At 43.1% G+C, this 12,938-nt stretch overlaps 1 protein-coding gene across 2 annotated transcripts; it reads right to left on the reverse strand.

The window, feature by feature from the left end:
• Positions 1–4,803: 4,803 nt before the first annotated feature.
• LOC119168434 (uncharacterized) lies at positions 4,804–12,218 on the reverse strand. 2 transcript variants are annotated; one of them, XM_075866719.1, is made up of 5 exons: positions 12,138–12,218; positions 11,094–11,207; positions 7,850–8,027; positions 7,025–7,084; positions 4,804–4,954 (listed from the first exon to the last, which is right to left on the reverse strand). In XM_075866719.1, exons 1-5 carry the CDS (start codon positions 12,181–12,183, stop codon positions 4,942–4,944), a joined length of 411 nt encoding a protein of 136 aa, XP_075722834.1. In that variant the 5' UTR covers positions 12,184–12,218; the 3' UTR covers positions 4,804–4,941. The 2 variants fall into 2 exon arrangements, with proteins under 2 accessions (XP_075722834.1, XP_075722835.1); XM_075866720.1 differs by having other exon boundaries at positions 11,094–11,223; positions 12,138–12,186.
• Between the last annotated feature and the right edge of the window lie 720 nt (positions 12,219–12,938).

Raw genomic sequence — 12,938 nt, forward strand, 5'->3', positions numbered from 1 at the left:
TCGATCAGTAGTCAAGGCTCCAGCCAACATCTGATCATAGCAAGCATTGAAGTTACAATTAGGTTTTAAACTAATCTAGAAATCGCTCGCTCTTTTCTCGACGAACGATGCCGTAAAACAACTTGGCAACAACTTGACATAAATCATACTTGTGGCTATTGGCCAATTTGGACGTCCTGGGTGGCATAGTTGTTAGAACAGTCACCGTGACACGCATGACATGCCTCTGCTGCACTTCATAGTGCTAGGATTACCCACGCGATAAAAGAGTCCGTGCTGGTGCAGTGCTCGACGTGATCAACTGCTCCCCTAGAAGTTAATATGTGGGGTTGTCTGTTGCGGTAATGTATATAGAGGACGCGGGTCTCGGCTGCTGATTCAAAGGTCGTGGGTTGGATCCAAGCCTTGACTTTTAGTATTGGTATGCTCTGAAGATTCACAATGCAACACCATGATATGATTATGAGATACGCCACTGGTATGAGGTAAGGCCAGAGGGCTCCAAAAATTTTGAGCATCTTGTGTTTTGACATCGCACAGCACAGTATACTGGCCCCTAGCATGTCACCTCCACTGAAATTCGGCCCCCTAGGCCAGGGTGGAAACCACGGCTTTTGTATCAACAACCGAGCACCGCAACTGCTATGCCACCGCGGCACATGATTCCCCCGAAGGTCGTGGGGTCGAATCCCGGCTGCTGCGGCCACAATTTCATGAAAGCAAATGCTAGGAGCCCGTGTACGCAGGCCTACCAGTGTACGTCAAGCAACACCTAGTGGCCACCGAAATTGCTGGAGTACCCCATATACAACATTTTGTTGTTATGAGACACATACAGTATTACTCCAATGCTGTCGTGATCATACTAAAAGCAAGAAAAACGCAATGCCTTGTCAATCCTCCCCGCCCCTGCACTTACAATTTCTGCTTCTTTAAATAAACAAAAGAAAAATTCAGGCAATGCTTGTGAGTTTCGAAGAATGTGAAGATGAAAGCGTACTTGGACTTTTTGCAGAACTGTTGTTGCGCTTTCTTCTGATATGCTTAAGTTTATGATGAACGACAACTACTACTGGAGCCACCTGTGTGTATATGACACGTTACGGTTGGGGGGTAAGTACAAGTGATACAATATGCGTCAAGTTACTTCACAGATCATGAAGTAATGCTTGTGGAGGTGCATAGAGAACAATCATTCAGAGTGATTGGAATGTGTGTGTTCATTGTGCTGGGAATCAAGAGAACAGCGATATGCTTGCTTGAAGTGCATGTGGAACATACGTGCTGTGCTGATTGAAGAATGCGCTCGGAGAGAGGGATCTGAAGCAGCGCGAAGAAAAGACGCAGTAAAACAGTACAGTTGGTGTGACCTGTTGTAATTAAAGCCCAATGATTTCATACTTTTTAAATAAAATGTGCTTTCGCCGATGCAAGTAGGAACCACTCGCAACTTCAAACAAAGTTTTTTCAATGTGTACGTGCATCATGTTTCATGTTCGTAATTATGATACAGCAGACGCTGGCAGGAGACAAAGAAATGATACTTCGAAGAACTCCAATCATCATAGCACTTCAGAAATATCAGCACAGCATATAAGGTCGTCAAATAGGAGTTTCTCAGAAACTTAAACGAAAGTTTATCGAGTCTTAATATAAAATCTGACAAAAAGAAGACCACAAAGTTAGATACACCAGCACTGTGTTTAACATGAACTTCAACGCTTCAATAGAACAGCGTTCATCTTGAAGATAACCAAAAAAGCATAATGCTATGTAGAACATCTACAGATGGTACAAGTAGTCTTTTGTCTTCGCATTTGCAGAATGGAAAAATTACTCCTTGAATTTCATATTCATGGGCATTTACAACAGCTTGGAATCTAAGCACGTTGGATGAGTCCAAAAGAAGATCATCGGGGAGTGTACTACGCCATATAGGCTGACATTTAAAGTGAATCTTTTGTGAAAATACTCCTCGCGCTTTTTCCTTGTGTGTGACGTCAAACGCGTGACTTTAAACAGAAAGCGTACTGGCCGTAACTGTGACTAATGAGAGTTTCCGCTCAATGCACTCTGGTTCAAACTCCGCGCAGTTGAATCGCTATCACTGTGTGATCACCGAACGTACTGCGTGGCCAGACATGTTGAGGTGCCACGTCAATACAATCGTCTTTAAGTGTGATTCATGGAGCTCCATCCAGTATTGGTCATCCGCCGATGCATAGAGATAATCACATGACCGTATCTGTATGTCGTGCCATTTGCATATTTAATCTGGTTATGCGAGTCTTGCAGAATTGTTGTGTTGAACCGTGTTAGGAGTGGTTCATTGAACATTCAAACAGTCGTGTCTACTCAAGAAGGTAATTGTTTAATTAAAGATAAACATAAACGAGCATGCTGCCTACTGGGAAAGGGGGATTTGCTAATGGACAGACAAGCAATTTTCATGCCACCTGTTCTCTGCAATGCAGTGGAAAGTATAAAGCCAACTGTGGCAATTTGTGCAGGTCTGTGGATCTGAATAAAAGTCGCTAGGCATGTTTCTTTCCCACTCGGCACAGTGGTCAAGTTGTTGTGATGCTCGGCCGCTGACCTGCTGATCGCGGAATCTAATTACGGCCTGGGTGCCGCACAAACGCTTGAAGCTCGTGTACATATCACGCACGTTAAACAACTCCAGCTGACCAGAATTTACAGATCTCTCTACTATGGCGTCTCTCATATCCATATGGTGGTTTTGAGATGTTTGGCCTCAACAATTAAAATAAATTTATTTGTATTGCACGATTCTCTCATTTATGTCCGATTACAGGATACAGAGGGGCGTAAGTTCCTCACACGTAAGTTTCATTGACTGCCCACACTGACCCAGCTCGTTTCCCACAGTTATGGGTAATATTGAATATATGACGTCATTTTCGTTCACTTTTTTTTGCATTTACATGATATTTACTTCTAATAAAGTTCCCTATATGTAATTCTCCTGGCGATTGATTGATTGATATGTGGGGTTTAAGGTCCCAAAACCACCATATGATTATGAGACGCTGTAGTGGAGGGCTCCGGAAATTTCGACCAGCTGGGGTTGTTTAAGGTGCACCCAGATCTGAGCACACGGGCCTACACCATTTCCGCCTCCATCGGAAATGCAGCCGCCGCAGCCGGGATTTGAACCCGCGACCTGCGGGTCAGCAGCCGAGTACCTTAGCCACAGGACCACCGCGGTGAGGCAATTCTCCTGGCGCCATTGTGGGTTAGTTCTCATAAATAGTTCAAAACATATTTGATATCAGGATTATACAAAAATGATCTTAGTACTTTGGATACCACCCTATCCGTATACTCTCTCAGTGACCGTTTCGGGTTTGGGCGGGTCTTTTCTCAGAACATGTAGTTAATAGCTTTATGGACTGAATTAGAACATAGCTCGACAAGGGGTCATTACGCGGTTCGGCCTTCAATATTTTTACATGGGCTTTTGCGAATATTAACTTCCAAAAAATGTGTCGTAAGTTACCAAGTAATGACATTACAAAGAAGCTTTTGTAACTTCCTAATAATTATGTTTCAAACAATTATCAGAGTGTTTTCATTAATGGCACCCTTTCCCATGAAAGGACCACTCTCTTGAATTTCCAGGTGCCAATTCTTGGTGCACTCTTGATCTACACGCTAAGTAATGATCTTTCCAGTAATTTTTACGATATCATACATTTCCTTCGCGTTGATAAACCTCAAACACTTATAGTCCTCAGCTACGCCGAACATCAGATGAAAAGTCGTGTAATAAAAGTACATGAGCATACACTTGCTAACTGTCAAGGACCTGTGACACGTCCTCTAGATATACAGAAAATGAACGTTTATAATAAATAGATAGATATGTGAGGTTTAACGTCCCAAAACCACCATATGAATATGAGAGACGCCGTAGTGGAGGGCTCCGGAAGTTTCGACCCCCTGGGGTTCTTGAACGTGCACCCAAATCAGAGCACACTGGCCTACAACATTTCCGCCTCCATCGGAAATGCAGCCGCCGCAGCCGGGATTCAATTCCGGGAACTGAGGGTCAGCAGCCGAGTATTGAAAGAGATAATGAACGTTTAAATTAAGCAAGTTGAACGGAATGGTAAGTTCTCAGGGGTCATTGTGGTTGCGAATATGAATATGGCGCTCACATTGATTCAGCAGTTAAAGAACTCATTGTGACGTAAGATCGGATTCAAACTCGTCCATATTTTGAGCATCGCTAAACTTGTCGCATTTCTTCCTTTACCGTGTTTTTCTCAGTACGTGCTGTAAATATTCTATAGCTGCTTGGCGAAACGCTTTGTGTACCCATGAGTTGCTATATAGTGTACAGAATAAAGCTGACTCCTTTCAATAGACACCGATAACCCCGGCGTTCAGCTGAAGGAGTCTGCTGAACGCCAATGCTTTCCACCTTAGTTACCACTGATTTCCTTCGCACTCCAACTTATTGTCTACTCGTTCAAGCAAATTTTTAATACTTTTGAGAGTGCACTTCGGTATTAATCGTGGCACTAAATATAACTCTGACGTGTGCAGTCAATACTTGCGTCAAGCTGTGCCAGTGTTTTGTCTGCTTGACTGTCTCACACACAAGGGGCTCCTTTATTTTTTCTTTATTTTTGTTGCACTTCGTCGAGCATAAGTTTGCACCCGTGCCTCCATCGGTGATCGCAACTACCGAACTACAAACGCATTGAAGAGTTGTCCTTGTTTTCTTAGGCGCGAGGAATGACGCCAAAGAGCTTCAGACACTTCTTCTCGCAGGCATCGAAGGTGAGAAAGTTGTTGGCGTTGCCTCCGCATCCTCCGTAAATGAACTGCTCGCATTTTTTCATCTCGGTGTTGTAGAAGAAACGAGGCATGTACGCCTTGCAGGGTCCCGAGTCGGCCGGGTAAGTACACACTTCAGGCGGCGTGACTGTGGAAGAACATTGTGATGGTATGTAGCGCGTAGTTTGAGTCAAAAATGGGTCGCGGTGCCTTAAGCTGAGTGGAAAACATTCTCAGCAAGGTGTCTCGCGTTGCAGCTTCAACAACGACGGCCGTGTATTGAATGAGGTGAAGTGCAAGAACGAAAACGGACATAACACCAATGAGAAAGGCCCAGTGTCTCCACGCAGTAAATATTGTTTTCTGGAGTTCGCTTCCACAATATCCATCCAGGGGGCGTTAAACCAATTAATTTATATGATGTTTCCCTGCGCGAGCTGAAGAAAAAGAATGTCTCGAGAGATATGTTCGACAATCCTCAAAAATAAATGAAAAGCTATTTTCACGCTTTCTGACACTTTTTTTCAAACGTATAGATGAGTCGAAGCGTTTACTGCGACAGTGATTCAAAAATCAAGATTAACTTTTCAGCTACATGCGACAGCAGGTAGGGTAAAGTGGAAAATGAATTCAGCCTTTTGTGCGCAAAGCTATAGTTGCCGTTTTCAGAATTGACGAAAGCAGCTGCTGGCAATTACTATCAAATAGGAATTGTCATACTCTTACGAAATGCCCGGAAGGAGCAAGGGTCGTTGTACCAATTATCGATCGACTTCGCTTCGTGGTTGTAGGCGTTTCGTTTGAAATTAGAGCACGCATGACCGACAAATGTTAACGCATGCAGAAAAACTAACACCACGACAATCGCCATCATGAACAGGGTCGTCATTCTGAATGTCGGCTAGTAGGGCTCTTCGGACTGTATATGTTTCGGTATCGCCCATGAATTTGGTTGAATGGTTTAGCCTCGCCACTCTGCAATAATTACCGGAGACCAATAATTAAATATATCAAAGGTATACGATTGCCTCGTCTCATTAAAGTCAGCAATTCTACAATTAGACCCAACCGCCCATCTTCACTAATTAAAAAGAGGCTTTCTTGAGTTACTGCCGCAATTGTTGTTTACTGTATCAAGATGTATCTGATTCCAAATAATAGGTTGCTGCGAATACAGCGATGAAATTTCTCATTTGCCTTATTTCTGATGATTGCGCACAGCTTTAAACACTCTGTATAGCAGCTACATGTAAGATATACCGTCATTTTTTTAAGATGGCGAAGTATAGCGTTGCCGCTACGAGCCGCGCAGCTATCGTATTATTTGGTTGTAACGGCGGCTTAACCATCCGGTGGAACTATACAAAAAACAGCAATACAATTCAGCAGAGTTGGTTGTGGTTGATTTAGAGGTCAAATGCATGGCCTACGAAACGTACGTTGGGATGTCAGGAGGGCAATATAAAAAAAAAAACCACGGAAAAAATGCTGAGAGGTGAGACTATTCCGGCTTCTTCGGTTGTCATCTATATTTATTCACGATTTCTTTCAAAATTCAACAATGAGCCTAAACTAAAGCTTTGCTGAAACGCGGTATATTTACTTACACTCCATAATTTAGAATGCTACTTCCTTGGAAGAGGTAGTTTGAAGTTTCTGTACGTATTGCACCAAGCGATATTACGCCTAGCTTGTTGAGCCAACACCATAAAATATCCGAGCACCCAGACTTGAAGCTGGCATTATCATAGGAGGAAAGAGCGAAGACAAAGTACTAGCTTTTCATTGTTAGCGGTGTTCACTTTGGCAGCATTTTAAACACTATAGCTTTCACGCTCAACGCATCAGATAAGTTCGGGTTCTCGTGCGCGCGAAGGTTTGACTTTGAGCGATACAACTGGGGAAAAAAATTTCCCACCAGTTAAGTGCAATCACATCGCTAGGAGTACTTCCCCAATTAGGCAAAACTTGCTCTTTCTCGTATCAGAATATCAGCGAATTTCTCACGATGCACAGACTAAATTTCCCCGCGAAAAGAATGTTAAGGCGTTAAAGTGTGCAAACTACACACAAGGCATGTGACTCGTATGAATTAGGGTGAGAGGTAGTAGAAAAGTGTCAAAAGTAATGCAATACAAGTTCTTATGTTTCTTTGCAGAGCTGAGAAGCTCGATTGAACAGAACAAACCAGTATCTGTGTAATTAAATCAGTACTTACAGGGCCAGAACCAAACATCGAAGGCACCGAGGATCTTCACTGAGTGCTGGCCTAGGGAAGCTGCGTGTACGTTGCGAGAACAATTGTAAGTAACGTCATCATTTATTGAACTGCCCAGTAGAGCTGCTAAACTGCAATACACTTTCCCGTGCGTGTCCCTGCGGTACAATAAATGAGTGGCTTGTCATACGACTCCATCCAATGCTCCTGCTTTTTTGCCGTTATTATATTTGTTGTTTCGCGAGTGCTTAACATCAGGTTTGCCGCTTTGCGATGCCCCTAGTAAGCTCTCAGTGGCACTTTTTTTTTGTCAGCAAAAAAAGCCCTAAAAGGATCATCAGCTTTCTACGAGACTACGCCATACAGAGAAATTTACTGTCTAACAAACGAATCACGGTGCCTTAGAACTCACAAAACAAGTTTAAACCCTAGTCAGTATGAAGAAGCACATTATAAAATTGAGATCTCCGATTCACATGCATGCATAAATATGCGGCACAGAGCTGCGAATGAGGAAACGGGAAGAGCGTAACGAGACACTAATTATGAGCAAAGATATAGAGTCGCGCGCGCAGATAGCAGGACGATGTCGGGAGGCTTGGAGGTCATTCGTTTCGATAGACTTTCAGCAAGTTAGCATGCGCCTAATGCGTGTCGGCGTTACCTTGCCTTACAAATGTGGTGTAGCTATGAGCTTCAAGTGGCGAGCAGTAAGCGTTGTTTGCCAGGAGCATAGCCGGAATTGCCAGGGGCATGCATAGCCAGAAACACAGTTGTCGATTCATGCGTCCCAGCAAAACGTGAGTACGCGTGACAGTTACTTACCCCAGCACGTGTTCTGGCATTCGTCGAGAGTCACGAACGAAGTTGTTGCCGTTGGCGTGGCATCCTCCGAAGACAAACTTTTCACAAGTCTTGGTCACGTTGTCAAAGTAATAGCGACGGAAGTAGCCGGCACAGGGACCGGAATACCTGGTCTCTTTGCACACCGGGTTCAGACCCACTGCGTCAGGCCAGCTTTTGTAAGCTTGACAAATGCAAGATACTCGGTGTGCATTCTCTTCGAAAGTGATACAGTGCATATCCTGCATGCTTATCATTCGTCTGTATGTAAGAGTTGCACATTCCTCGATATGAATTTAAGCGCATGTCTGAATGTGCGATAAAGCAGAGGTGGTACTTGCGTGTGTGGTTTTTTCTGGTGCGGCATAGCACCGGGCTCACTCAATATTGAAAATTACTAAGTTTAACAAGGTATCTATATTGTAGAAACACGAAATAGATAGAAATAGCGAGTTACCGATGAACAACCCTCTGTCTCCTGTTTTCAAGTCGCACAAACTCGGCTCTACGGGCGTTCGTTAGCTAAATATACTTACTTAAAACATCAGAAATTCAAGTTCAGCTCGTACAATATCAAGGTAGCTGATCTAAGCTATACTCAGACGAGTATTTGGGACTTTGCAATAGCCCGAAAGCCCGTTTGTTCACGTTCTGAAAGCTGTTTTAATAACACCGAATAAGTCCTGGGGATTTGCGAGTCTCTACTTGTTTATAGTAATGTTTATTAAAATAGTGAATACAGACACAATATGTGCTAAGTTGGAGACTAATGTCTCTTGGAAAGATGTGTATAGGTAATCAACCGAGCTACGAAGGACAATTCTGGCCAGTGCTAGGTCGCTTGATTGATTCGCTGTCTTAATGCGTAATTTCAACCTATGTTGTCGTCGTTGCAATACTCATGCGTGAGAGCATGAGTATTGCAACGACGATTTGCAAGTGCTGTGTGGTGTACACAAATACCGCCTGAAGAAGTTCCCTGAAGAGGATCGGGTCGGCACAATGAAGTCCTTCGGAGTAACTGCAGCAACGCAAAGTTCACGTCTTCCAATAAATCATTTACTGATAACGAGCTTGGATTTCATATTATACATGCGCGTAAAACATATTATTGATTTCACGAGAAAACCAACGGAGGGATTTGAATTGAATTTAATGCCATTTAAAATGTTATGTTGATTTGGTCGTGTGCTGAATTGATCGTTATAGGTATAAAAAAAAAGTCGCTACATAACTTACTAAAAGCTGACGCACGAACCTCCCAGACCCGTGCTTTATTCTGCAGGAAAAAAAAGAATTATCGGGGCTAAGTAAAATTTATTTTCACGCATGTAAATCGTGTGCATATAATATTGTTATATTAGTGAAAGAACTGCTAGTTTCACGAGTCGGCTTTTTAATTGTTGATGGCCAGGTATTCGCGGCTCCATGATGACATAGAAGAAGTGAGAGATTATGTGCATCATAAATGCACTTATCCAATAAGTTTGCGTAATTGAGAATTGTTTTTATTTTTCACTTTGTAGTAAACTGCATAAAGTGAAACTTCCTCATTCGGTTTTCATAGAACCCCCCGCCCCCTTCGCCCTCCGCAGGAAACAACGTCTGAATTAAAGAAATCCCGAAATATTGAAACCTTCCTGATGATGATATGTGGAGTCTAGCGTCCTAAAACCACCATATGATTTTGAGAGATGCCATAGCGGAGGGCTCCAGAAATATCGACCGCCTAGGGTTCTTTAACGGGCACCCAAATCTCAGCACATGGGCCTACATTATTTTCGCCTCCATCGAAAATACTGCTGCCGCAGCCGGGATTCGATCATGCGACTAGCTTCGGGTCAGCAGTCGAGTACCTTAGCCACTAAACCACCATGGCGGGGCTATTTGAACTACATAAAATGATATCAAGTTAAGACTGATGCATCCAGACACTGTATTATAGTACGTAAATCCTGTACCTATTTTGCATAAACTCTGACATTCGCGCCTTCTTCCACAATGCAACCGACGAGCAAGAACTCTGTCCTAATAATAATTATGGGGGTTCAACGTCCCGAACCCACCATATGATTATGAGGAACGCAAGTACCATGTCTTATTTAGCCCGTAACGCGCTGTGCACAGTTTCCTTCTTTCATACACCTCCTAGCGCCGGCCATGGTACTACTCTCACCGCTTAAATAGCAGGCAACTGATAATGCGTTCATCTCGACGTACCAAACGAGATTTATGTGAGCACGTGGACCCCGGCTTAGAGCTCATCATCTTCAACAGCTTGCTCCCTGTCTGCGTTTCTTGACATTGAGCGCGCATATACGAGCCAGCCGAAACGAAACTACGGTGTGCCCCTTCCCGTAGGACGAAACGGTCATCGCTTACGCAGTAGTCACAGACAGAGTCTACGCGGTTGCGGTGCCTGCAAACACGAGAAAGAACCAAACTGACTAAACTATACTCAACGCAGTAACGGCTGTAGTATGAACCTAGTTCACTAATGCGCAATTATGAATGGAGACTACAAAATTTTGAAGGCACTCAGTGAAATCGCAACTACTGCTTGCCACAGCCGCCGCGGACGATACTTCGTACGGACGCGATTGTAGATAGTGCTCACTCATTTCACGTGCGCCGAGTAATAACCGTAAACTAAATAAACTTGCCGTAGCCGATGAAGCATCATCTGCCAACAAGGTGATTGTGGATGGCCACCACACTTTGCTGAAAAACCGCGGCCTACGCGTTGTCGCACGTGATTGCAAATGCACAGATGGAGCGCGTTTCGGCTTTTCTGTCGTTATCGTGCAATTCAAACAAATTACAACGGCGATCCATGGTGCGCCCTCTGGTTTCTATGTTCGTGGAAGCCGTTTTCAGCTCTTTTGCGTCACAAACTTGCTGCCGTGCGTGTTCGGAGTGTCACTCAATTTAACCAATTGATTGATTAGTATGTGAGGTTTAATGTCTCAAAACCGCCATATGATTATAGTGGAGGTCTCCGGAAATTTCGACCACCCGGGGTTCTTTAACGTGCCACCAAATCTGAGCAGACGGGCCTACAGTATTCCCGCCTCCATCGAAAGTGGAGCTACCGCAGCCGGGATTCAAACCCGCGACCTGCGGGTCAGCAGTCGAGTACCTTAGCCACTGGACCACCATGGCGGGGTGGAGCTGAATTTTGGCCATCACATCTTGCATGTTTCAAAGGTATTGGCATTTGACTCACATCCGTTGTAGAAGTGCTGTTCGCGGTCGCCTGTGGCACTGCTGGGAGGAACAGGAAGTTTTCGCGGACCGGGTCTCCTCGGCAGCTCCAGAATCCAGACAGGATTCAGAGAAGCTGTAAAAATAAAAAGCTGTGTCATTTATATCTCCGGCTATGCATAATAATAATAATAATAATAATAATAATAATAATAATAATATTAATAATAATAATAATAATAATAATTGGGGTTTAACGTCCCAAAATCATTATAAAGTTATGAGAGACGACTTTGCGAGGAGCTTCCAAAATATCAACCACCCGTGGTTCTGTACCCTGCACTCAACTGTAAGCGTGTGCACCTAAAGCATTTATGCCTCCATCGAAAGTGCGGCCGGCATGGCCGGGATTCTATCCCGATGTCGGCAGTTGAGCACCGTGACCTCTGGACTGCCATAGCAGGCAGGCCTTATTCAATTATGAGAGCTGGATGAACAGAAGGAAGAGAGGAATTTCACTGTTAAGTAGCATAGCGTCTTAATTCGAGGCATTTTTTGAAGAGGGCGTATTCAGCACAAATGCCAATACTTTGTGGTGCATTCTGCAAACATACATCCATTGCTCCCTTTAGAAAATGACTATAACAGATCTGAAGCATACGCAAATAACACCATCGTTTACTTTAAGATGTATGAATGAGAGCTGCCATGGTTTGTGTGCGGTCCCACAAAGAACGTCCGGTTTTGTAATGGTGCAGAGTATTCAGCGATTCTACCAGCATGGCAGCGGATATTAGCATGGTTTCGCTATGGTATGCTTTCATTCTGAACATACTTATTTGATTATTACGAGAGCTGTTTCTTTATCTTCAATGTACGAACGCTTTGATATTAGCTCAAACTAATGTGACTCTATCTGGAAGTGTTACAAAATAAATCGACAAGCTTACAAAGAAAATGTTTTAATGAACATTCGCCATAGCTGTGTTGCCAAGCAGCCCACGAGCAAAATTTTTAACAGTAGTTTGCTTCTCTCTTCTAAGCTGTCATAACATTTTACACTTACCAAGTTTAGAGCCATGCTTGCCTCTGTTGAAATCACCTGAAATCATAAAGGAATTGTCACGTTACACTTATCAAGCTTCATTTGAAAATTATCAGCCAGCAATACAATCTCCATGAAGGTAGACTCGATTTATTTTACCCAGGGGTAATATTATTGAATGTCGTGTACGTATACCTGTAGGAATTTTAGGTTACCATGATTACTAGATCTCAATGATTATATTAGGCTTTTGGTTGTTTGTCCGAACAGGTCGCATTCGACTTTATTATATGTTACCACAGGCAACACAAGGTGAGTAAGAAGGGGACGCACAACCGAAAATTAGCTGCAGGTACTATGGAACCCTGGACTGTGCACCTGCATGTTAAGGAATTTAAAATGGTCAAATCGAACCAGCTTCGACCGTTACCACTTCACGTTGCCCTAAATGTCCCTAGGCGTATATTGTTTACTTAGTGTTTTAGTATTAAGCAGGCTTGGCTAGTGCCACACACAGCACTAGCGAAAATTGCAATTTCTCATTGTGGTTGGCTCATTCCCGTAGTGTATGACAGCACACCAGCTATAATTTTGCGCCGCATACCTGCCTTTCCTTCTTGTATCTATAACTTCACACACACACACACACACACACACACACACACACACACACACACACACACACACACACATAAATAAATATATATATATATATATATATATATATATATATATATATATATATATATATATATATATATATATATATATATATATATATATATATATATATATATATATATATATATATATGAGGGGAAA

The sequence above is a fragment of the Rhipicephalus microplus genome, chromosome 6 (assembly GCF_043290135.1).
Source record: "Rhipicephalus microplus isolate Deutch F79 chromosome 6, USDA_Rmic, whole genome shotgun sequence".
NCBI lineage: Eukaryota > Metazoa > Arthropoda > Arachnida > Ixodida > Ixodidae > Rhipicephalus > Rhipicephalus microplus.

Bases quoted from the DNA above. Each gene is read 5' to 3' on its own strand.
- LOC119168434 (XM_075866719.1), bottom strand. From the start codon at position 12,183: ATGATTTCAGGTGATTTCAACAGAGGCAAGCATGGCTCTAAACTTG. The intron at 11,208-12,137 runs GTAAGTGTAAAA...TTATTTTTACAG, and splicing joins CAAGCATGGCTCTAAACTTG to CTTCTCTGAATCCTGTCTGG. The intron at 7,085-7,849 runs GTAAGTAACTGT...ACGTACACGCAG, and splicing joins ATGCCAGAACACGTGCTGGG to CTTCCCTAGGCCAGCACTCA.